Below are 26,392 nucleotides of genomic sequence, written 5' to 3' on the forward strand. Positions count from 1 at the left end.
AATCAGACATGATTGTTTTTTATTAAAGTGCTAGTGATCATATCAGGAAATCATGTAGATGCATTTTTAATGTGCTTGCAAGGATCTGTTGGAAAATTCCTGGAAGATGCTGTTTTAAGGAATGCTGTGAAGTTGGATGATTTTTTTTTTTTATCCCAGTATTCTTGGCAGTGTTCTTTTTGAATATGAATGAGAGGAAGAAAAGAGCTTGGTTTCAGGGAACATAATTTGTCATTCTTAATTGAATGCAATGATTAACTCCCTTGTGATGTTTCATTCGTGTTTCCTTGTTGCACCATAGTTTGTCCTATCAGAGCGAGCTAATGATCTCAAAAGAAGTCTGTTTGTTTGTATGATATCCTTGCCAACACAGCCCAGCCATTAATAATGCCAACAGCTACAGTGTGCACTGACAAAGATGCTTGTCTACTCAAAACTATTGAGTAACACCTTTCTCTGTTTCAGTACAGGAGTGCTAGAAACCCATACTTAGGGCTAGTCTACACTGGCAACACTAAAGCACTACCGTGGCAGCACTTTAATGTGCCTCGTGCGGTCGCGGCAGAGTGCTGGGAAATAGCTCTCCCTGCGCTCTTAAAAAAACATCTTAACCAGGGGCATAGCTCCCAGCGCTGGGACACTGTTTACACGGCTGCTTTACAGCGCTGCAACTTGCTGTGTTCAGGGAGGTGTTTTTTCACCCCCCTAAGCGAGAAAGTTGCAGTGCTGCTAATTGCCAGTGTAGATAAGCCCTAAGATAGGGCTGAGCATCTGATGAATTGAATGGGAGCTGATATTTGGCAGCACCTCTGGCCTGGGAGAATAGGTTGTGTTTCAAACCCTATTGTTAAACATGTTTCAGCTGATAGAATTTTAAATAGGACTGTGTACCCAGCACAGACAGGACAAGGTATGCTTAAAAAGATGTACAACCCGCTGTGTTGTTGGTAATCCATTGCTAATGATGATGATTATATTGTCGCAGTTCTCATCTATGGCTACGTATGATTCTGAAGTCCAAAGCCTGATGCACAGAGTAGGCTTCACATGGGAAGTCCATGTCCATAATGTTTGATGATGCAGATCTGTGGCACCTTTCACATGCAGCCTGGAGATAATTTCATTGATCCCACTTGAACTTGTTGCAGGCCGATCTTGTCAGAGGCCACCAGTGAGTACTGTTCTGAGCCATTTGCTCGGGTTCTTTGAGACTGATGCCAGCCCACTGGAGACTACTCTCCAGATTATCTCTGAAGCACTTATACGGGCGATCCTTCTTTCTTTTGCCCTGACTCAGCTCCCCATACAGGATCTGTTTTGGGAAACTGTTTTTTTCCATTCTGATGACATGCCCGGTCCACCTACATTGTGCTCTCAATAACATTTCTTCAATGCTGGTTGTGTTTGCTCTCTCAAGGACCTTAACATTGGTCACTCTGTCCTGCCAGCAAATGCTCATTATTGAGCAGAAGGTGTGCATATGAAATTGCTCAAGCTGTTTAATGTGTGGTCAATAAAGAGTCGATGTCTCAGATCCATACAGGAGAGAGGTTAGGACCACTGCACTGTAGATCTTCAGTTTGGTGGAGAGGCAAATGTTGTGTTGGTTAAGGACTTTTGTTTGAAGTCGGCCAAGGGCCTGGCTGGCTTTACTGATTCTGGAGGCAATTTCCTTATCAAGGAGACTGTCACTAGCGACGGTGCTGCCCAAAGACTTGAACTGATTCACGTTTTTCATCTGTGTGCCTTGGATCAAGGTGGCTGGCACTGGAGCATTGGAAGTGCTGGTTGGAACAAGACCAGTCTCAGTAAGACATAGATGATGAGATCAAAGAGCTGGGATGCTGCTAATGTGTTTTTAAATGCACCTTGCACTGTCTACACTAGATGCAAAGTCCTGTTTAAAAGTGAGTTGTGCTAACATGTTTTAAACACATATCATGCCCATAATCAATTGCGGACGGATCTGATTGTATCTCCTGAGCCTCTCAAATCTCCTGTGACTTAAATTAGCACAAGTTAGGACCTTTGGTACTTTTTTTTTTTTTAATGCAAGTTTTATGAATATATTAAAAATACCCTTCAGGAACTTGCACAACTTTCTTGTTCGCCATGACATTTATTTCACCTAGTGTTGTTAGGTTAGAATATCAGCTTATCAGTCAGTAACAAGGACTTTCTCCTGTTTCACTGTAATCTTCAGTCTTTCTGATTCACTCCAGAATGCCTTTTAATAAGGGTGTGGGCACAGTCGCATTCTTACACTGTGAGGCCGCACCTCCAGCTCAATGACACTGCTGCTGCTTTAGTTACCTAAGCGTGACTGGGAACTGGAATTCCTGTTCCTCAGGAAATTCTGAAACTTCAAATATTTTTCTTCCTGAAATAGAGCAAAAAATGAAAACTTTTACATTTCCAGAGGTACAGGACTTTAAAAAAAAAAGGGGGGGTGGAGGGAGAACAACACTCTGTGTTGACTTTTTTGTAAAGTTTCTGCATATCCCAGCACCCCTGCAGCCTGCTCAGAGCTCCCAGGGTTTCTGGCAAGGAGCCAGGACCATGGTAGTTCTGAGAGCCCTGTCTGTGAAAACATGTTAGTTGGAGAGAGGATGGATAATGAGCTGAGCATGAGCTCCCAGTGCCATGCTCTAGCAAAAATAGCTATTGTGATCCTGGGATGCATAAACGGAAATCTTGAGTCAGAGTAGAGAGGTTATTTTACCTCTTTATTTGGCACTGATGTGACCACTGCTGGAATACCGTGTCCAGTTCTGGTGCCCACAGTTCAAGGAAAATGTTGATAAAAGCCTTTGACAAAGTCCCTCATCAAAGGCTCTTAAGCTGTCATGGACTAAGAGGGAACGTCCTCTCATGGACTGGTAACTGGTTAAAAGATAGGAAACAAAGGGTAGAACTAAATGATCAGTATTCAGAATGGAGAGTAATGCACGTTGGAACACATAATCCCAACTATACATTTAAAATAATGGGGTATGAATTAGCTGTTCCCACTCAAGAAAGAGATCTTTGCTTCATTGTGGATAGTTCTCGGAAAACATCCACTCAATGTGCAGCGGCAGTCAAAAAAGCGAACAGAATATTGGGAATCATTAGGAAAGGGATAGATAATAAGACAGAAAATATCATATTGCCTCTATATAAATCCATGAATACTGTGTGCAGATGTGGTCGCCCCATCTCAAAAAAGATATATTGGAATTGGAAAAGATTCATAAAAGGGCAACAAAAATGATTAGGGGGTTGGAACGGCTTCCATATGAGGAGAGATTAATAAAGCTGGGATTTTTTTCCAACTTGGAAAAGAGATGACTAAGGGGGGATATGATTGAGGTCTATAAAATCATGACTGGTATGGAGAAATTAAATGAGTGTGTTATTTACTCCTTCTCATAGGAGTTACCAAATGAAATTAATAGGCAGCAGGTTTAAAACAAACAAAAGGAAGTATTTCTTCACACAACGCACAATCAACCTGTGGAACTTTTGGCCAGAGGATGTTGTGAAGGCCAAGACTATAAGTAAATTCATGGTGTATAGGTCCATCAATTGTTGTAAGCCAGGATGGGCGGGGATGGTGTCCCTAGCCTCTATTTGCCAGAAGCTGGGAATGGGTGACAGGGGATGGATCACTTGATGATTCCCTGTTCTGTTCATTCCCTCTGTGGAACCTGGCATTGACCACTGTTGGAAAACAGGATACTGGGCTAGATGGACCTTTGGTCTGACCCAGTATGGCCGTTCTTCTGTTCTTAAATTGGAGAGGGTTTCAGAGGAGAGCCATGAGAATGCTTAAAGGATTAGAAAACATGCCTTAATAGTGATAAATACAAGATGTTCCTTGAGTCTATCTTAACTCAAGGAGAAGGTTAGGGGTGTCTTGATTACAATTTGTAAGTATCTATCTGGGAAACAAATACTTGATAATGGCTCTTCAGTCTAGCGGAGAAAGGTCTAACAAGATCCAGTGGCTGGAAGTTGAAGCTGGATAATTTCAGACAGGAAATAAGGTGTATGTTTTTCACACAAAGTAATTAGAACAATTTGCCAAGGATCATGGATTCTCCATCGTTGATCATTTTTAAATGAAGATTGGATTTTTAAAAAAAAATGTGTGCTCTAAGAATGATTTCAGGGGAGCTCTCTGCCCTGTGACCTATACTTGCATGGTCACAGTGGTTCCCTCTAGCCATTGGAATATATGAATCAGTGCAGTTTGGCAGGTTCCCTGGGACACTGGTAGCCCCACAAGAGTTTGGAGTCTTCCCTGCTCACGTGCATCCGACGAAGTGGGTATTCACCCATGAAAGCTCATGCTCTAAAATGTCTGTTAGTCTATAAGGTGCCACAGGATTCTTTGCTGCTTTTACAGATCCAGACTAAGGCCATGTCTACATCTAAAATTTTGCAGCGCTGGTTGTTACAGCTGTATTAGTACAGCTGTATAGGGCCAGCGCTGCAGAGTGGCCACACTTACAGCAACCAGCGCTGCAAGTGGTGTTAGATGTGGCCACACTGCAGCGCTGTTGGGCGGCTTCAAGGGGGGTTTGGGGAACGCGAGAGCAAACCGGGAAAGGAGACCAGCTTCGCCGCGGTTTGCTCTCGCGTTCCCCGAACCACCCTGCAAACCGCAGGGAAGGAGACCTGCTTGTTCGGGAAACGCGAGAGCAAACCGCGGCGAAGCTGGTCTCCTTTCCCGGTTTGCTCTCTCGTTCCCCGAACCCCCGAGCAAGCAGGTCTCCTTCCCTGCGGTTTGCAGGGTGGTTCGGGGAACGCGAGAGCAAACCGCGGCGAAGCTGGTCTCCTTTCCCGGTTTGCTCTCGCGTTCCCTGAACCACCCTGCAAACCGCAGGGAAGGAGACCTGCTTGCTCGGGGGTTCGGGGAACGAGAGAGCAAACCGGGAAAGGAGACCAGCTTCGCCGCGGTTTGCTCTCGCGTTCCCCGAACCACCCTGCAAACCGTAGGGAAGGAGACCTGCTTGCTCGGGGAACGCGATAGCAAACCGGGAAAGGAGACCAGCTTCGCCGCGGTTTGCTCTCGCGTTCCCGGAACCACCCAGCAAACCTCAGGGAAGGAGACCTGCTTGCTCGGGGTTCGGGGAACGCGAGAGCAAGCTGGGGAAGGAGACCAGTTTGATTACCAGAGGCTTCCTCAGGTATGCTGGGATACCTGCTTATTCCACGGAGGTCAAGAAAAGCGCTGGTAAGTGTCTATACTTGATTACCAGCGCTGGATCACCAGCGCTGGATCCTCTACACCCGAGACAAAACGGGAGTACGGCCAGCGCTGCAAACAGGGAGTTGCAGCGCTGGTGGTGCCCTGCAGATGTGTACACCTCCTAAGTTGCAGCGCTGTAACTCCCTCACCAGCGCTGCAACTTTCTGATGTAGACAAGCCCTAACACGGCTACTCCTCTGATACTTCCTGGCTCTTGACTCCCCAGCAGGGCACCAGAGTAGAGCCAGTAGGAAACCAGATGGGTGGGGTTTCCCTTAGAATTCCTTGGAAATTAACATGTCCCTGGGGAATGTTTAGATTTCAACAAAATTAGCATTTTCTGACAAAAGAATACACTCCTTTCTGACCAGTACTACCCATAACACTCCAAACAGCTGCAAAGAGCTAATTAGCTGTTATCTTTTGATCTGCTTGAATGGGGGTGGAGGAAACTGACCATCAGAGAGAGGGAAAGTCCCTACTGTGGCTTTGCTTTTGTGACAGTGGTATGATTCTGGTACTAAGAAAAAAATGGTTTTTATAGCCTACACTGGAGGTTCTGTATGATAGAAGTGGCAGCATTTTGGTGTTCATTGAAATGATCTCTTTGCTCAGTTTACAAATAAAAAGATGTTCTTTCCCTTAGCTGACCTTACCTGGGCTCAGAGAGAAATGACTTGTCTTCATCTCATTCATTATCACCAGAAACAAAGGTTCTGCAGGCCAGATTATTCTTTCAGATATGGCTGTACAGCCTCATTGTCTTCTAAGGGCTTGTCTACATCAGAAAGTTGCAGCGCTGGTGAGGGAGATACAGCGCTGCAACTTTGAAGGTGTACACATATGCAGGGCATCACCAGCGCTGCAACTCCCTGTTTGCAGCGCTGGCCGTACTCCCGTTTTGTCTCGGGTGTAGAGGATCCAGCGCTGGTGATCCAGCGCTGGTAATCCAATGTAGACACTTACCAGCGCTTTTCTTGACCTCCGTGGAAGGAGGAAGCCTCTGGTAATCAAGCTGGTCTCCTTTCCCGGTTTGCTCTCTCGTTCCTGGAACCCCGAGCAAGCAGGTCTCCTTCCCTGCGGTTTGCAGGGTGGCTCCGGGAACGCGAGAGCAAACCGCGGCGAAGCTGGTCTCCTTTCCCGGTTTGCTCTCTCGTTCCCGGAACCCCGAGCAAGCAGGTCTCCTTCCCTGCGGTTTGCTGGGTGACTCCGGGAACGCGAGAGCAAACCGCGGCGAAGCTGGTCTCCTTTCCCGGTTTGCGCTCTCGTTCCCGGAACCCCGAGCAAGCAGGTCTCCTTCCCTGCGGTTTGCAGGGTGGTTCGGGGAACGCGAGAGCAAACCGCGGCGAAGCTGGTCTCCTTTCCCGGTTTGCTCTCGTGTTCCCGGAACCCCGAGCAAGCAGGTCTCCTTCCCTGCGGTTTGCAGGGTGGTTCGGGGAACGCGAGAGCAAACCGCGGCGAAGCTGGTCTCCTTTCCCGGTTTGCTCTCGCGTTCCCGGAACCCCCCTTGAAGCCGCCCAACAGCGCTGCAGTGTGGCCACATCTAACACCACTTGCAGCGCTGGTTGCTGTAAGTGTGGCCACTCTGCAGCGCTGGCCCTATACAGCTGTACTAATACAGCTGTAACAACCAGCGCTGCAAAGTGGCCACACTTACAGCAACCAGCGCTGCAAGTGGTGTTAGATGTGGCCACACTGCAGCGCTGTTGGGCGGCTTCAAGGGGGGTTCCGGGACGAGAGAGCAAACCGGGAAAGGAAACCAGCTTCGCCGCGGTTTGCTCTCTCGGTCCCGGAGCCAGCCAGCAAACCGCAGGGAAGGAGACCTGCTTGCTCGGGGTTCCGGGACCGAGAGAGCAAACCGGGAACGCCGCGGTTTGCTCTCTCGGTCCCGGAGCCAGCCAGCAAACCGCAGGGAAGGAGACCTGCTTGCTCGGGGTTCCGGGACCGAGAGAGCAAACCGCGGCGAAGCTGGTTTCCTTTCCCGGTTTGCTCTCTCGGTCCCGGAACCCCGAGCAAGCAGGTCTCCTTCCCTGCGGTTTGCTGGGTGGCTCCGGGACCGAGAGAGCAAACCGCGGCGTTCCCGGTTTGCTCTCTCGGTCCCGGAGCCACCCAGCAAACCGCAGGTCTCCTTCCCTGCGGTTTGCTGGGTGGCTCCGGGAACGCGAGAGCAAACCGCGGCGAAGCTGGTCTCCTTTCCCGGTTTGCTCTCTCGGTCCCGGAACCCCGAGCAAGCAGGTCTCCTTCCCTGCGGTTTGCTGGGTGGCTCCGGGACCGAGAGAGCAAACCGGGAAAGGAAACCAGCTTGATTACCAGAGGCTTCCTCCTTCCACGGAGGTCAAGAAAAGCGCTGGTAACTGTCTACATTGGATTACCAGCGCTGGATCACCAGCGCTGGATCCTCTACACCCGAGACAAAACGGGAGTACAGCCAGCGCTGCAAACAGGGAGTTGCAGCGCTGGTGGTGCCCTGCAGATGTGTACACCTTCAAAGTTGCAGCGCTGTAACTCCCTCACCAGCGCTGCAACTTTCTGATGTAGACAAGCCCGTAGACATGGCCAAAGTGTATTTTTAGCTATACCACCATAACAGCATTCCTTTACCTGGGCTTGCACAGGTATAACTGAAGGTGTGATCCGAAGACAATGAGATTGTATAAATACGGGGTGGTGGACGTGTAATTTGATCTGCAGAATCTTTATTACTGGTAGTTAGGAAAAATAAAATCTTTCAGCTGCAAACGGAGCAAATTTGATAAAGAAACCTAACAAACATAGAATTCCATTCTGATCCTTTTTTAATCAGTCACCACCCAGAAGTATGTTTAAAAACAAAAAAGATACAGAACCTAAATATTGCCAGAAACCCCCTTTAAAAATATTATAAGAAACAAATCTCAAATGAAAATATTTTTTACATTTGGATTGATGTCTTCCCTTGCAGTGCTGTGAAACCAAAGGTTCACTGTGTTAGTGCATGAAAACCAGAAAGTGAAAGACTAAAAACTTATTCCAAACAAAAGTGAAATTGAAGTCTATTTTTTTTTATTGTTACTACATCACTCAGCATGGACAAACAGCATACACAGTGAAAGGATTTTTCAAATGTTTAGTTTTTTAACTGCTAGTTGTGCTAGTAACATTGGTAAGGAAATTTATTCTTTAATCACTTTTACCTGGTATATCATATTTTTAAAGTGATTAGACAGTCTGTGCTGCTTTTTTATTTGTATTGTGTTATCATTCTGCCTTCCTCTCTCTTAGAAGAGTTTTGAAACCTGTTTGTCCTACTTTTCCTCTGCCTTGATCATTGGTTAGTTTTAGAAATTTTGGTTTACTATGAAGGTCTCCATTATCCTCCCAAGTGGGATGAGTTCATCCATCAAGATAACGGCTGAAGCCAACCAGAACTGAATCTGTCTTTGTATCCTCTTCCTTTTGGAACATCTAAGAACATAAGAACGGCCGTACCAGGTCAGACCAAAGGTCCATCTAGCCCAGTATCTGTCTACCGACAGTGGCCAATGCCAGGTGCCCCAGAGGGAGTGAAGCTAACAAGCAGTGATCAAGTGATCTCTCTCCTGCCATCCATCTCCATCCTCTGATAAGCAGAGGCTAGGGACACCATTCTTTACCCTTCCTGGCTAATAGCCATTTATGGACTTAGCCACCATGAATTTATCCAGTTCCCTTTTAAACATTGTTATAGTCCCAGCCTTCACAACCTCCCCAGGTAAGGAGTTCCACAAATTGACTTTGCGCTGTGTGAAGAAGAATGTCCTTTTATTTGTTTTAAACCTGCCACCTATTAATTTCATTTGGTGACCCCTTGTTCTTGTATTATGGGAATAAGTAAATAACTTTTCCTTATCCACTTTCTCCACATCACTCGTGATTTTATATACCTCTATCGTATCCCCCCTTAGTCTCCTCTTTTCTAAGCTGAAGAGGCCTAGCCTCTTTAATCTTTCCTTATATGGGACCCTCTCCAAACCCCTAATCATTTTAGTTGCCCTTTTCTGAACCTTTTCTAATGCTAGAATATCTTTTTTGAAGTGAGGAGACAACATCTGTACACAGTATTCGAGATGTGGACGTACCATGGATTTATATAAGGGCAATAATATGGTCTCAGTCTTATTCTCTATCCCCTTTTTAATGATTCCTAACATCCTGTTTGCTTTTTTGACCGCCTCTGCGCACTGCGTGGACATCTTCAGAGAACTATCCACGATGACGCCAAGATCTTTTTCCTGACTTCTTGTAGCTAAATTAGCCCCCATCATATTGTATGTATAGTTGGGGTTATTTTTTCCAGTGTGCATTACTTTACATTTATCCACACTAAATTTCATTTGCCATTTTGTTGCCCAATCACTTAGTTTTGTGAGATCTTTTTGAAGTTCTTCACAATCTGCTTTGGTCTTAACTATCTTGAGCAGTTTAGTATCATCTGCAAACTTTGCCACCTCACTGTTTACCCCTTTCTCCAGATAATTTAGAATAAATTGAATAGAATTGGTCCTAGGACTGACCCTTGGGGAACACCACTAGTTACTCCTCTCCATTCTGAGAATTTACCATTCATTCCTACCCTTTGTTCCCTGTCTTTTAACCAGTTCTCAGTCCATGAAAGGACCTTCCCTTTTATCCCATGACAGGTTAATTTACATAAGAGCCTTTGGTGAGGGACCTTGTCAAAGGCTTTCTGGAAATCTAAGTACACTGTGTCCACTGGATCCCCCTTGTCCACATGTTTGTTGACTCCTTCAAAGAACTCTAATACTAAGGCACGATTTCCCTTTACAGAAACCATGTTGACTATTGCTCTCTTCAATTTCTTGATGTATTCTGTATTAGTTCTAATGACTGCATTTTCTGTAACTGACCATTATGATTCGGGAATTCGACATTTCTGATGTTGAGAGCTATATTTTTTTCTCTGCCTCTTGTGACGTTTTTAGCCTTGGATCCAAATTTCTTCTCTGCTAACTTCATGAGTGAGCTGTTTATTTTTAAAACATTAGTACATTTTTAGAGCTGAAGACAAGTGCCAGATCGACAGCTTTACAGATGAAAGTTTCCTTTTAGCTACAGAACAAATAGGCAGCAGTGTGTCTCAAGCCTAGTCCAGATGAACCATCTCTAGGTGAGGGAGGATAGTTTGGTCTTGATGCTCATTCAGTCTTTGGAATCTTGTTAAAAGTGCTGTAGCAGTTGTGATTCTGTGGGGTAAATACCTATCCACTAGAAACCAGACAAAGACCATGAGACCACCGACTCATTTTGCATATGAATGGAAACTAAACAGCCATTACATAGTAATTTTAAATTTCTACTGATTTGGGCTAGCTTTTTGACCTGGAGAGATTTGGAAGTCAAAAGAGTTAGAATTATCTGATCCTTACATTCTGCAAATTTCTTTTCTCTTCTGCACCCTTTGGTCTTTAGAATCTCTCTCACTAGCTTGGGAAGAGAATCAGAAAGCATTTCATATCTGTGCCTCTGCACACTAGCGCTTTCTCAGCAGCAGCCGTCTGAAACAGCCTAAGATTACATGCGGCTTTTTAGGAGTTTACTAAAGTAAGGCTTCGTTGCGCAGCCTTACATGTGTACTGATCGGCAATAACAATGGAAGGCCATGTTTATGCTGCAGTGAAGGCGCTTCAGCTGAGCCGCTGTAGCGTGGATGCTTCCCTTATCAGTGGAAGTGGTTTTCCATTAATCCATGTCTCCGAAAGGCGTTAGGTAGGCTGATGAAAGATTTGTCCTTCTGCCAACCTAACTGCTTCTACGCCAGGAGTGAGTGTGACCTAACTGTGGTGCTGAGGGTGTGAAATTTGTCACAGCCCTGATCGATGTAGCTAGGTTGACTTGAGTGTTAGGGGTAGACTAGGCCAAAGCAAGTGTGATCAGAGGAGCGCTGGGATTGTAAGACTGGAAGTTATTTAAAGGTTTTTAGGAGGCCAGAATGTAGTTGAAATGTGCTATCCCTTCAGCCTCAGGGCTTGGCTACACTGGAGAATTGCAGCGCTGGTGGTGGGTTTACAGCGCTGCAACTTAGGCCATGTCTACATCTAAAATTTTGCAGCGCTGGTTGTTACAGCTGTATTAGTACAGCTGTATAGGGCCAGCGCTGCAGAGTGGCCACACTTACAGCAACCAGCGCTGCAAGTGGTGTTAGATGTGGCCACACTGCAGCGCTGTTGGGCGGCTTCAAGGGGGGTTCCGGGACGAGAGAGCAAACCGGGAAAGGAAACCAGCTTCGCCGCGGTTTGCTCTCTCGGTCCCGGAGCCACCCAGCAAACCGCAGGGAAGGAGACCTGCTTGCTCGGGGTTCCGGGACCGAGAGAGCAAACCGGGAACGCCGCGGTTTGCTCTCTCGGTCCCGGAGCCACCCAGCAAACCGCAGGGAAGGAGACCTGCTTGCTCGGGGTTCCGGGACCGAGAGAGCAAACCGGAACGCCGCGATTTGCTCTCGCGTTCCCGGAGCCACCCAGCAAACCGCAGGGAAGGAGACCTGCTTGCTCGGGGTTCCGGGACCGAGAGAGCAAACCGCGGCGAAGCTGGTTTCCTTTCCCGGTTTGCTCTCTCGGTCCCGGAACCCCGAGCAAGCAGGTCTCCTTCCCTGCGGTTTGCTGGGTGGCTCCGGGAACGCGAGAGCAAACCGCGGCGAAGCTGGTCTCCTTTCCCGGTTTGCTCTCTCGGTCCCGGAACACCGAGCAAGCAGGTCTCCTTCCCTGCGGTTTGCTGGGTGGCTCCGGGACCGAGAGAGCAAACCGGGAAAGGAAACCAGCTTGATTACCAGAGGCTTCCTCCTTCCACGGAGGTCAAGAAAAGCGCTGGTAACTGTCTACATTGGATTACCAGCGCTGGATCACCAGCGCTGGATCCTCTACACCCGAGACAAAACGGGAGTACGGCCAGCGCTGCAAACAGGGAGTTGCAGCGCTGGTGGTGCCCTGCAGATGTGTACACCTTCAAAGTTGCAGCGCTGTAACTCCCTCACCAGCGCTGCAACTTTCTGATGTAGACAAGCCCTAAGTAACTGTCCACACCTGCAAGGCACATCCAGCGCTGCAACTCCCTGGCTGCAGCGCTGGCTGTACACCTGGTCTGCTTGGGGTGTAACGATTGCAGCGCTGGTGATGCAGCGCTGCTCAAGTGTGACCACCAAAAGCGCTGTTGTTGGCCTCCAGGGTATTAGAAGGTATCCCAGAATGTCTGCTCACAACAAACCAGAAGAATGGCTGAACTCCGAGCTCCCCCAAGCTGCTTTTCTAAAAAAAAAAACACAGCTCCTGTTTGCTCGATTGAGCAGAGGCAGGCAGGGGAATTGCTGTGGAAGGTTCACAGCTGTTTGCTTGAAGAGAGAAGTCACACGGCAGAGGGGGAGGAGGGAGTCCGTGTTGAGCAGCTGCTTATGTGGTCTGAAGGCTATTTAGGAGTGTGTAATTTGCATTTAGTGAATAAGAGAGGGGTGGGGGAAGGGCTCAAAACTTTTTTAAATTGATTGCAGGTTGGTGCTGTGTATCTTCCAGTCCTTAGAACTTGCAAGGCAGGGAGCTGACACAGCATCACCTCCAAAAATCCACTTCTCTCTGTCTCCCCCACGCTCCCTGTCACACTCCTCCCCACCCCCCTCTTTTGAAAAGCACGTTGCAGCCACTTGAGCACTGGGATAGCTGCCCATAATGCACCACTCCCAACAGCGCTGCAAATGCTGCAAATGTGGCCACACTGCAGCGCTTTCCCTACACAGCTATACAAAGACAGCTGTAACTCCCAGCGCTGTACAATTATAAGTGTAGCCATACCATCAGTGTCTTGAGATGGCAACTTTCTGCAGTCTGGTTAGTTGCAGAGAGGGGCGTGGCTGTGTACTTAAGGAATGCAGTTCTGGAAATATAAGAAACTAAATATATCTAATTAGCCAACAGTAAAATTCTAGGCCAGATGAGAGGGAAGGGAGTGGAAGAGGGTCAGGAAGGGAAATGTTTCGAACTGCAGCAGAGATAGATATCTTATTGATTGCAATGTCATCCCTACTCACTCAGTGCTACAGGAAGTTCCCCTGCCACACCTCACCCCAGCTGGCAGCAGCAGAGTGGAATTTACAAGAATCTTGTTCAGAATGTTCTGAGCAAAATCAGTGAAACTGACAGGACTGTTGTAAATTGCACTCTCGCTCTGAACACTGAAGGTACCTCTACAGATAGGGTGATGTGTCGAGTACAGACACTGCAGGCTCCGCTAGCCCCAGTATGAATAGCACCGTAGACAGTGAGGCATGACTTACGGGAGTAGTGTGCCCTGCACACCTGAACCCTTGGGTATGCACCCTATGCAGCTCTGTATGCACCCAAGTGCTGCCTCCCACTGTTCTTTTCAGCAGTGTAATGTCCTACTGCCAGAGCCTTTCCCTGTCCCTGTGAAAAACTCTGGCCATGGTGACAGGCTCCAGCAGCTCCTAGCTGTCTCCCTGCTGACAGAGCTTTTCCTCAGCGTAGTGATCAGGGTCTAGGTCCATGGTACAATACTACCTTGCTGCAAGTCCCACATGTCTGCTTGTCTGCCTCAGGGACATAAGTACCCGGTAAACATTTTAAGGCTTTGTAACATGAGATTTGCTGCATCTGTAAACCTAGAATTCTCTGCTCATACTTCTCAGTATAAAAAGAAAACAATTAGAGGATTTTGAGTTATCTAGGATAACAGTAACACAAGCCGTTTTTAAGGGCATGATCTTGCAGATGCCTACTTATATGAATAGTCCTTATGTATACAAGTAGACCTATGGTCTTTGAGGTCTTCTTGCGTGCGTGGAGACTGTTTAGCTGAGTATGGATGAGAAGGATGGAGACATTGATTAAAAATATAGCCTACTTTTTCTAAAGTGAATTTGGAGTGCCCATTTTTGAGTGATCTTAAAAATAATTAAATTTTTGGCAATAATTGAGCATCCATTTTCTGAAGAACCCTCTAAGGTGTCTCATGTCGGGAACTCAAAATCACTAGTCACATCTGGAAGTTTATGCTGTGTAGGGGTATAGATGTATGTTTTAAATTTACAAACTTGTCGCACTTTTATACTCACTGATGTCTTTTCTTTGCTAAAATCTTAGGGCAAGGTGAAGGAATAGTTTCTAGTACAAATGATCTTCATCCCAATAAATGTGGTCATGTGTTGCTGCTTTATCACAGTAGCAAGTGGAATCTTTCTGAAAAAGATCCAGATAGTTAAATTTTCATTATAGAGCTAAGTACTTGCATGCCTCCATCACTATAATATCTTAGTGCCTGCCAAGTGTTTAAAAATAGAAATAACAATTTATCTTTCTTCCTTCCCAGCCTAAAGGGGAAATAGCTTGATTCATTTATAAGGATTTTAGTGTGTCTGAGTCAATGGATGTGTTGCCTGTCTGTGTGCACAACTCATTGAGGGGAAGCTGTGTTGAAGAAATAAGTTCTGCATGTGGGTCTCAGTTCAGGAAAATAATCCTATTCAGGACAGTGCTTAAATAGCTACTTAAATTAAGCATTTGCTTAAGCAGTTTCCTGAATCTGAACTTTAGTTTGGAAATAGTTCAGTGGTGGTTCTGTCTTGGGGCAGTGAGTTCCATAGTCAAAGTCCAGCTCATGTTAAAGTTCAGGCCCCAGATCTACCAAGCTTCTCTCTGTTGGTTGACTACTTTGTTCAGCTGGTTTTAGTGCCATGTAAATAGTGGGTCCGCTGGTTTAGTTTTGGCTTCTCAAATGTAAACACTGTCTCTGCCCTCAGAGAACTTAGAATAGGTGTGGAAAGGATAAGAATTTAGTGGTACTTTCCTGCAAGAGAATTATAACGCACAATGGCAAGGGTTAAATTCAGCATGGCAGATCTTGCACCTTATCCTTTGTGCCTGTGGAAATCCAGCACAATGTTCTGTCATTTGGTGCTTTGTCATCAAGTTAAATGGCCCACTCTTAGAATATATCTTTCTTTTCTCTAGGCATCTTTGCTTACTTAAACTACCATGTTCCCCGGACCAGACGGGAGATCCTGGAGACCCTTATCAAAGGGCTTCAGAGACTGGAGTACAGAGGATATGATTCTGCAGGTAGGTCATGCGATGAAGTACCAATTATTTTTCTCTTTATATTGTAAATTGTCATTTTACTGGTATGCTTGTTAGGCAGGTGGTCACAAAAAAGTCTCTGCTTTCCGCTGCCCTCCAGTTTTCGTGAATTAAAACATTGTTGCACCAGAATACATAAAAAGTTTTCTGAGTAGTAATTGCAGATTTACATAAAAATATTCTCAGTGCCTTTCATTCAAGGATTTGAGCGTGCCTTTTCATAATATAAAACACAGATGGTGCAACATAAATTTCTGTGCTTCACAATTTGTTTGTTTGTTTTTTGCGGGAAACTGTTAGGTGTGGGAATCGATGGAGGAAATGACAAAGACTGGGAGACTAATGCTGGCAAAATCCAATTAATCAAAAAAAAGGGGAAAGTGAAGGCTCTGGATGAAGAGATTAACAGTATGTATTACACTCCTTTCCAAAAATATCTTGAGAGTCTTTGCATGTTAAGTACCCTTTAACCTCAAACTCATGTATATTGAGATATTCGTATCGTATGAGTTTGTCCTTAGTATTGTTTGGGGGTCACAACTTCTGAACAAGGAAGTCTTTGATCTGTCAAGCTGAGTCCTAGTAAAATCATCAGCTATCTGCTGGTATGCTGCTATACGCACAATGGTACAGTACTGTTTTACATGGGAGAAAAATGTCTTTACTAGTGGAAGATGTAACTGAAAAGTATTAATAAACAGCTTAGGGTTTTTTCTAGGGAAAGTTTAAATATTCTTTAAGGGTTTGTTCATCGTACAATCTGAAATTCACAAATTTGACTGATTATATTGTGTTAATCTCTGTGTTGTATTTATTAAGTGGAAATTTTCAGATCAGTACAGTTTAAGGCCCAATCCAGCAAAGTTCTTAAGCACATGCTTAACTTCACACTAGGGCTGTCAAGCGATAAAACAAATTAATCGCGCAATTAAACAATAATAGACTACTATTTATATAAATATTTTTGGCTGTTTTCCACATTTTCAAATATTTTGATTTCAGTTACAACACAGAATACAAAGTGTACAGTGCTCACCTTATATTTATTTTTATAGATATTTGCACTGTAAAAATAAAATAGGATTTTCAATTCACGTAATACAAGTACTGTGTCAAATCTCTTTATCACGAAAGTTGAATTTACAAATGTAGAATTACGTACAAAAAATCTGCGTTCAAAAATAAAACAATGTAAAACTTTAGAGTCTGCAAGTCCACTCTGTCGTACTTCTTTAAAGCCATCGCTCAGACAAATACGTTTGTTTACATTTGCAGGAGATAATACTGCCTCCTGCTTGTTTACAACATCACCTGAAAGTGAGAAAAGGTGTTCTCATGGCAGTGTTGTGGACCGGCGCTGCAAGATAGTACGTGCTAGATGCTCTAAAGATTCATATGTCCCTTATGCTTCAACCATCCATTCCAGAGGATGCGTCCATGCTGATAATGGGTTCTGCTCAATAACGATCCAAAGCAGTGCAGACCAACGCATGTTCATTTTCATCATCTGAGTCAGATGTCACAAGCAGAAGGTTGATTTTCTTTTTGGTGGTTAGGGTTCTGTGGTTTCTGCTTCAGAGTGTTGCTCTGTTAAGACTTCTGAAAGCATGCTCCACACTTCGTCCCTCTCAGATTTTGGAAGGCACTTCAGATTCTTAACCTTGGGTTGAGTGCTGTAGCTATCTTTAGAAATCTCACATTGGTACCTTCTTTGCATTTTGTGAAATCTACAGTGAAAATGTTCTTAAAATGAACAACATGCTGGGTCATCATCCGAGTTCGCTATAACATGAAATATATGGCAGAATGTGGGTAAAACACAGGAGCTGGAGATATACAATTCTCCCCCAAAGGAGTTCAGTCACAAATTTAATTAACACATTATTTTTTTAGTAAGCGTCATCAGCATGGAAGCATATCTTCTGGAATGGTGGCCAAAGCATGAAGGGGCATACGAATGTTTAGCATATCTGGCATGTAAATACCTTGCAGTGCCACTACAAAAGTGCCATGTGAACATCTGTTCTCACTTTCAGGTGATGTAAATAAGAAGTGGGCAGCATTGTCTCCTGTAAATGTAAATAAACTTGTTTCTGTTAGTGATTGGCTTTAAAAGTAGGACTGAGTAGATTTGTAGGCTCTAAAGTTTTACATTGTTTTTGAGTGCAGTTATGTAACAAAAAAAATCTACATTTGTAAGTTGCACTTTCATGATAAAGAGAATGCACTACGATATTTGTATGAGGTGAATTGAAAAATACTATTTAATCATTTTTACAGTGCAAATATTTAAATAAAAATAATATAAAGTGAATACTGTATACTTTGTATTCTGTATTGTAATTGAAATCAATATATTGGAAAATGTAGAAAAACATCCAAAATATTTAATACATTTCAATTGGTATTCTGTTTAACAGTGTGACTAAAACTACGGTTAATCACAATTAATATTTTTGAATTAATCGCGTGAGTTAACTGCAATTAATCAACAGCCTTACTTCACACCAAAGAGTAGTCCCATTTCATCACTAGGATTCACAAGTGCCTTGTAAATGTTTGCTGGATTGGGGCCCATTTATTTTGGTAAATTTGAAATGAAGTTCTCAAAATAAGGAGCAACCCAGTGACGTAGCCAGGTTCTCTAAGTGCGGGGGAAGCAAACATAAAAAAGGTGCCCACCCTTGGCTCCTCCTCTGGCCATGTCCCCTTTGGCTCCTCCTCCGGCCATTTCTCTTCCCCTCCTCCCCTTGGCTCAGCAACCTTTTAGAAAGGGAATTGACTGTGTATTAGTTTCTCATCTAAATAAAGCAAAATAGTGAAAATAATATTACAACATTAATAAGAATCCATCTATATATGGATATATTTTATTTCCATTCTAAAAAATAAACTCCTTCCTCCCCTGCAAGCATGAAAAAATCATCCATTAGGACATTTTGAATTTAGCCTTAATAAATTGACTTTACATTTCTGAATAATCTAAATATCTTGTAGTGCAAACCCTAGTTTCATCTTGAGGTGCGCAGTAGATGAGCTAAGGAATTGGTGTAGAAAAAATACTAATATAAGTGGAACTGACAAATTGATGAGAGAGCAGGAAGTGAGGTATTCTGCTTTCTATTTCTAAACCCTTTTATGTCCTGGATAGAATTAGATTTTTAAATTAGTCAAATCTCTGTAGGAAACAGAACTGCAAACAATTGTTTTCTGTAAAGTTTAGGTAAGCACTGCATGAACTTGCAGGTATCTGCCACCATAGTTGATGATTGTTTTTAGTTAATATCCTGATTTTCAGGTGTTAGTAACTTCAGTTACAGCATATTTATTTAACTTAAAGGATTCTTATATATGAAACTTAGAGAAACCGATTCTGTAGCCTTTTAATGTAACTTTATCATTACTAAGATAAACTCAAGTCTATTGTAAAACCTCATTGATCTACATGAAATGTGTGGACCTGACCTTAATTCAGCTAAGTCCAAAGTCTGAGTAAACAAGGTTATACTGTATATATTCAGTAGAAAAGAAAGACACTGGAATAATGGTAAGATTTAAGCACTTGTGGTAAAATCAATTTAGAAAACTATATTATGGTCTATGAAAAGCTGCTAAGAAAAACAGAAAAGGTAATCTCTGAACAAGAGGATGAATGTCTACCAAGAGAAGATTAATTTGATACTTTCCAGGCACTAAATTGTTACTGTTGGGGATTCTAATTTAATATTGTGTAAGGTGATTATGCTTGGTCAGATAGAGATAATATTTCAATAGCATCAGAGATGATGGGCCAACACAAGGGATGAAAATAAAATTGGGTGACTTGTTAAAGGTTATTTTCTCTCTGAGAATAAAAAGCAATGGAATCACCAGATGAGTGAGACTTACAAATCAGCCACGTGAATCATTTTGTTAATGTATCTTTATAGGTATGTGAAGTAAACTGAAAGCCATATAGTAAGTTGTGAGCTTTTACTCAGTTTACCAGTTCCCACCCTCTTCTCACTAAAGCTTTCCTTTTTAAGGCTTGATAGGCTGGAAACAAACAATTGAGAACACTGAGTAAATGATTGTCCAACATAACAGGTTTATTCTTTACTAACAAGTGCTATAAACTTCTTAATAGCTCCTGAAGTGTACATTTGAGAATTATGGTCCTAGTTTTGTAAGATTCTCCCATTGATGCACAATCATGTTCCCATTGGCTTATTCGTTAATAAAAGCATGCGAAAGCTACACAAGTAAAATTCATAGATATTTCCTCAATGTGCAGGAGAAAAGATTATCAGAGTTGAAAATGTTTTCAGGAGAAAATATATACAGTATAAACAAGTGATGCTGTCTAATTGCTTCTTATTGAGGACTCAGTTTGGCAAACAAAGATGTTCTTGCTGAAGAACTGAATGATTTGTGAACTTGTCGGAAATGCCCTGGTGTTGGGATACTTTTTGCCCAAAGAAGAGCTTAGAGAATATTAACACCTGCCCAAAACAGTTTTGGCGTTAATAGGCAATACTTGGAATGCTCTGATTTTTGTGTGAGTGGAGAGCCTAAAAGAAAATCATGTTGGTAAATTTATTAAAAGATCGGCAGCTAATTAAACATCTGATATTTGATACTGCAAACCTTTATATGTGAGTCAGCGGTACTAATCAGTATGTGGCTCAGAGGAAAGGATTCCCAGGATCAGGCTGTGTATCTCACATGGAAAGATCCTTCATCACGTGAGAAATCATCAGTTTATTGGCTTGGGCTGTGGCATGGTCTAGACTGCCAATGGCCTGGTCCACACTACGCAGTTAAACCAATTTTAACAGCGTTAAATCGATTTAACGATGTCCCCGTCCACACTACAATGAACTTTATATCGATTTAAAGGGCTCTTTAAATCGATTTCTGTACTCCCCGACGAGAGGAGTAACGCTAAAATCGATATTAACATATCGATTTAGGGTTAGTGTGGCCGCAAATTGAAGTTATTGGCCTCCAGGCGGTATCCCATAGTGCACCACTGGCCGCTCTGGACAGGAATCTGAACGCTAATGCACTGGCCAGGTATACAGGAAAAGCCCCGGGAACTTTTGAATTGCATTTCCTGTTTGGCCAGCGTGGAGCTCTCATCAGCACAGGTGACCACGCAGAGCTCATCAGCACCGGTAACAATGCGTCTCCTGAGAATAGAAAAAGGCACCAGCATGGACCGCACAAGAGGTACTGGATCTTATCGCTATATGGGGAGGGATTCAGTTGCTAACAGAACTGCGTTCCAAAGACGAAATGAAAAAACTTTTGAAAAAATTTCCAGGACCACAGGGACTCAGTGCAGTGCAGAGTGAAAGTGAAGGAGCTCAGACAAGCCTACCAGAAAACCAAAGCAGCAAAGGGAAGATCAGGGTCAGGGCCAAAAACATGCCGCTTCTATGCTGAGCTGCATGCAATTTTAGGGGGCTGCACCATCACTGCCCCCCCTTGTCCGTGGATTCCGAGGTGGGGGTTATAATCTCAACCATGGATGAGGATTCAGCGGAGGGGGAAGAGGAGGAAGAGCTTGCAGAGAGCACACAGCACTCCATTCTCCCCAGCAGCCAGGAGCTATTTGTGACCCAGACGGAATTACCCTCCCAAGCCACTAGCCCAGACAGTGAAGCCATGGAAGCGACCTCTGGTGAGTGTACCTTTGTAAATATAAAACATGGTTTAAAAGCAAGCGTTTTTTTTGATGATTGATTTGCCATGAGGGCTTTGTATGCGTTAGCAGCAGTAAAGCTACTGGAAAAGTTTAACATGTCTGGGGATGGAGCGGAAATCCTCCAGGGACATCTCCATGAAGCGCCTCCTGGAAGTACTTCAAAAGCCTTTGCAGAAGGTTTCTGGCAAGGCAGCCTTGTTCCGTCCACCATGGTAGGACACTTTACCACGCCATGCATGTAGCAAGTAATCGGGTATCATTGCATGACAAAGCATAGCTGCGTATGGTCCCGGTGATTGCAGGCATTAAAGAAACATCCGTTCTTTATCTCGCTCTGTTATCCTCAGCAGAGTGATATCATTCATGGTAACCTGGTTGAAATTAAGGAATTTAAGTAAGGGGACAGAGAGATGGGGGAGGGGAGGAAGGATAATGCTGAGCTTTTTAGCGTTTGGCCAGCAGGAGTCTTCCCAGCTACCAGCCACACGGTGTGGGGCGGGGGGAGAAAGGTTGGTGATTAGCAGTGATCTTCCATGATACCAGCCATGCGGTGGGGGGACGGGTAAAGCAATTCTAGAGAATTGGATTGAGGGGTTGGCGTCTGCTGCTCCTTGTTAACAGGAAAGAAACAGCAAAGGTAGAAGGTATGCCTTACCATGACGCATGCAAGCTGAATTGTGATGCCCGGACCTGCATCTGTGTTGATCTGTAACACCAGAGCCGTAGGCACTCAATATTAAAATATTCCAATGCGACCTTGTAGTGAAATCACATGTGCTATGTAAGGTGAATAGTGTTGTTCACTGTGAAAGAGTATAACCATTGTTCTGTAAAATGTATCTTCTATATCCTTCTCTCCCTATTTTCCCCCCACTCATGCAGCTGCACATTTTCAAGCCTCCCTACTTCCATCCCCAAGGATAGCTCAGCTAAGGCGGAGGAAGAAAAGGACGCAAGATGAAATGTTCTCAGAAATCATGGAAGTAACCCGCAATGAAAGAGCTCATCTGAGGGAGTGGAAGGACATGGTAGCAAAGTACAGGAAAGATGCCAGTGAACCTGAGGATAGGAGAGAGGCTTGAGATGAGAGGTGGCGGCAGGAAGATCAGCGGTGGCGGGATGCAACGCTGGAGCTGCTGCGTGATCAAACTGACATCCTCCGACGTCTGGTGGATCTTCAGGAGGAGCAGTGGGGTCACAGAGTGCCGCTGCAGCCCATGTTTAACCACCCTCATTACTCACCGTGTTCCATGTCTTCCTCACCCAGACGTGTAAGAACGCGTGGGGGAAGGCTTTGTGCACCAGCCCACTCCACCCCTGTGGACAGTCCAACCAAAAGGCTTGTCATTACATTGAAACGTGCTTAATGGCCTTTTCCTTCCCTCCTATCCTCCTTCCCAAACCACTCCCGGGATACCTTGTTAATTCTCTTCCTCTTTTTATAATTACATGCTTTTTAAACGAAGGGGGAGAGTGGGTTGCTTACAGGGAATGACTTTAAGAAAGAATACATGCTTTTTAAACAATAGTGACTTTATTTCCATAAGCAAGCTGTAATCGAAGGGGGAGGGTGGGTTGCTTACAGGAGGAGTCAATAAAGGGGGGGAGTTCATGAAGGGGAAACAAACACAGCAGTCACACCGTACTCTGGCCCGTGATGAAACTCGTTTTCAAGGCTTCTCTGATGCGCACCGCTTCATGGTGTGCTCTTCTAATCTCCCTGGTGTCTGGCTGCGCGTAATCAGCGGCCAGGTGATTTGCCTCAGCCTCCCATCCCGCCATAAAGGTCTCCCCCTTACTTTCACAGAGTTGTGGAGCACACAGCAAGCAGCAATAACAAAGGGGACATTGGTTTGGCTGAGGTCTGAGCGAGTGAGTAACGTTCGCCAGCGAGCCTTTAAACGGCCAAATGCACATTCTACCACCATCCTGCACTTGCTCAGCCTGTAGTTGAACAGCTCCTGACCACTGTCCAGGCTGCCTGTATATGGCTTCATGAGCCATGGCATCAAGGGGTAGGCCGGGTCACCCAGGATAACGACAGGCATTTCAACATCCCCAACTGTTATTTTCTGGTCCGGGAAGTAAGTCCCTTGCTGCAGCCGTTTAAACAGAGCAGTGCTTCTGAAGACGCGAGCGTCATGAACCCTTCCTGGCCATCCCACGTGGATGTTGGTGACCCCCCTTGCGGTTTATGTACTGGGTGCCCTGGTGCTCCGGTGCCAAGATAGGGATATGGGTTCCATCTATCGCCCCCCCACAGTTAGGGAATCCAATTGCAGCAAAGCCATCCACTATGACCTGCACGTTTCCCAGAGTCACAACCTTTCGTAGTAGCAGCTTAATGATTGCTTTGGCTACTTGCAACACAGCAGCCCCCACAGTAGATTTTCCCACTCCAAATTGATTCCTGCCTGACCGGTAGCTGTCTGGTATTGCAAGCTTCCAGAGGGCTATTGCCACTCGCTTCTCCCTGTGAGGGCTGCTCTCATCTTGGTATTATGGCGTTTCAGGGCAGGGGAAAGCAAGTCACAAAGTTCAAAGAAAGTGCTCTTACGCATGCGAAAGTTTCGCAGCCACTGCGAATCGTCCCACACCTGCAAAACTATGTGGTCCCATCAGTCTGTGCTTGTGTCCTGGGCCCAAAATCGGCGTTCAGTGGGTAGAACCTCCCCCATTACCAGCAGGAGCTCCAAAGCGCGGGGGCCCACAGTTAGGGAGAATTCAGTGTCCATGTCCTCATCACTCTCGTCGCCGCGCTGCCGTAGCTGCCTCCTCCTCGCCTGGCTTTGCAGTTCATGATTCACCATAGACTGCACGAGAATGTGCGAGGTGTTTAGAACGTCCACGATTGCGCTGTTGATCTGAGCAGGGTCCATGCTTGCTGTGCTATGGCGTTTGCTTTCAGTTCACCCAGGAAAAAAGGCGCGAAACGGTTGTCTGCTGCTTTCAGGAAGGGAGGGGTAAGGCTGTACCCAGAACCACCCGCGACAATGATTTTTGCCCCATCAGGCACTGGGATCTCAACCCAGAATTCCAAGGGGCAGGGGAGACTGCGGGAACTGTGGGATAGCTACGGAATAGCTACCCACAGTGCAATGCTCCGGAAATCGATGCTAGCCTCGGACCATGGACGCACACCGCCGAATTAATGTGCCTAGTGTGGACGCGTGCAATTGACTTTATAATATCTGTTTTATAAAACCGGTTTAAGTTAATTCAAAATTACCCTGTAGTGTAGACGTACCCAATAACTGTATACCTGATGTTTTGCTTGCTTTGTGCTAATAGTTTTAGGATTATATTTTTACTCGAATATTTGTCTCCATGTAACTTACTGCATTGCCTGTTACGCTCTGAGAGCCTGACCCATCTCTTATGTTGCTTTCAATGTGAATTGGATCAGGTTTCTGATAATGTAACATTTTTAACAACTCCATCTGCAGAACAACAGGATATGGACCTGGACATCGAGTTTGATGTACATCTTGGCATCGCACATACCCGATGGGCTACCCATGGTGAGCCCAGTCCCGTCAATAGCCACCCACACGCGCTCAGATAAAAATAATGGTAAGACCCTGCACTGCTGGGCAAGTATTTATTTGTGTGAATGGGGAGATTAATGGCTGTTAGGAATTCTAAGCGATGAATATGCTCTTGCAAATTGCCACTTAGTTGAGTACTTCATACTAAAACTCCATTGGTGCAGTGCTGCCTATGCCTCTGTGAGAGCACGTGCTTGGAGGCAGGGGCGCAGGAATCATTATTCTGTTTCAAGCCATGATCCTAATCTTGCTCCTTTTGATCCCACCAGAGTTTGGTCATTGACTTCAATAAGAACAGCATCAGACTATTTTTTATGATGATGATGAATCACTTTTGCAGTAAGAGGCAGTCGTATTAATTATTTGCATTGTGATGGTGCCTCGGGACTTCAGTAAATCAATATTGACTGCAAAAGTAAGATCTCAAGGCCTACAGTAAACTCTGTACAGGTATTTTCCCAACCATCATAATAAATGGGATGTTGCTAACAAATGGGGTTTTTTATAATGTAATTTTCTTTGTTTATTTCTCTCTTTTGGCCGTCATTTGGTAAAGGTTGCTTTGTCCTTTGTATTGCTGCAGAAGGCAGCTTGGCTCTTATCTATGCACCAGCTCAAATCTTAAAAATACTTTATGAACTGTGGTGAACCTATAATTGTTAGCATTCTCACTTACAGATGGTGGTTTGTGGAAGAGCTGGGTAATAACAATATTTACCTCTTACAGAACTTTCCATTCCGAGATCTCAAAGCGCTTGACAAAGTATCCCCACTGTACAGACGGGGAAACTGAGCATGAGAGGTGACTTGCCCAAGGCACCCGGCAGGCCAGTGACAAAGCTGGGAATAGATCCTAGGTCTCCTATTCTGTGTCCTATGTGTTAAACACAAGACCATCCTCCATCCCTGCTAAGCTCATCCTGGGAGATTTAAGCGTTGTCAAACGATGGTTCAGTGAAAACTGACTGGATTAAAAAAAAAAGCCCAAGATATTTAGAATTCCAGGAGACATTACCAACCAGTTTCTGATGATTTTGAAATAGAACCACTTTTGGCTCTAACTATCTGATTTTTGTATTGTAAAACAAAACAAACCAACCAAGCGAGATACAATAATAGCTCGTGTAGAAAAGGATCATCGCTAATTGTATATTGTTTAGATGAGCACTGCACATAAAAATGTTACAAGTATATAATAAATATATTCAGTAATCTTCTGGTTACAAACTTCTGCAAAACTACTTTGTCCACTCCTTCAAATGTGTTGTGATTCTGAATGCTTGAACGGAAATATACAGCCATTGACTTGGAAAATGGTTTGTACATGTTTAAAGTCCTGAGCACTAAGACCTGATGTGATTAACATGTATAGTAATTTAGGTAATGGCACACACGAAGGCCTGGCCTAGATTCTCATCTTTTACATTAGGAAAATTATCTCTATTTTGTATTGCATGCAATGGTACTAAGAAGGCATTGTCATAGGAATTGGTATTTACTAATACACGGCATATCATAATGGCAGCTGGATGCATTAAATACATTTTTTAAAATTCCATGGAAGTTAAATAAACCACTCTCAAAAGATGACAGATTGAGTTTTCTTTAAATATTTGCTCTCAACAGGTTATTCAATGCTCTACTTCTAACACAGGCCTAATGAGGAAGGCACTTATGTTTCTGTACCTTAAATTCTCCATCTTGTAATGAGATTTATTGATGGAAAGGCATCGCATAAGTCCTAGATCAGTGGTTCTTCTTCGAGTGATTGCTCACATCCATTCCAGTTAGGGTGTGCGCGCTC

The 26,392-nt window shown here is 44.5% G+C and overlaps 1 protein-coding gene across 1 annotated transcript in view; it reads left to right on the forward strand.

The window, feature by feature from the left end:
- Positions 1–26,392, forward strand: part of GFPT1 (glutamine--fructose-6-phosphate transaminase 1) — a 77,741-nt gene that overhangs the window by 12,303 nt on the left and 39,046 nt on the right. Inside the window, 4 exon segments of the mRNA XM_030551978.1 lie at positions 15,226–15,333; positions 15,652–15,759; positions 24,487–24,593; positions 24,595–24,613. Of these exon segments, the coding sequence (XP_030407838.1) occupies positions 15,226–15,333; positions 15,652–15,759; positions 24,487–24,593; positions 24,595–24,613 (342 nt within the window).

Source organism: Gopherus evgoodei, chromosome 2 (genome assembly GCF_007399415.2).
Source record: "Gopherus evgoodei ecotype Sinaloan lineage chromosome 2, rGopEvg1_v1.p, whole genome shotgun sequence".
NCBI lineage: Eukaryota > Metazoa > Chordata > Testudines > Testudinidae > Gopherus > Gopherus evgoodei.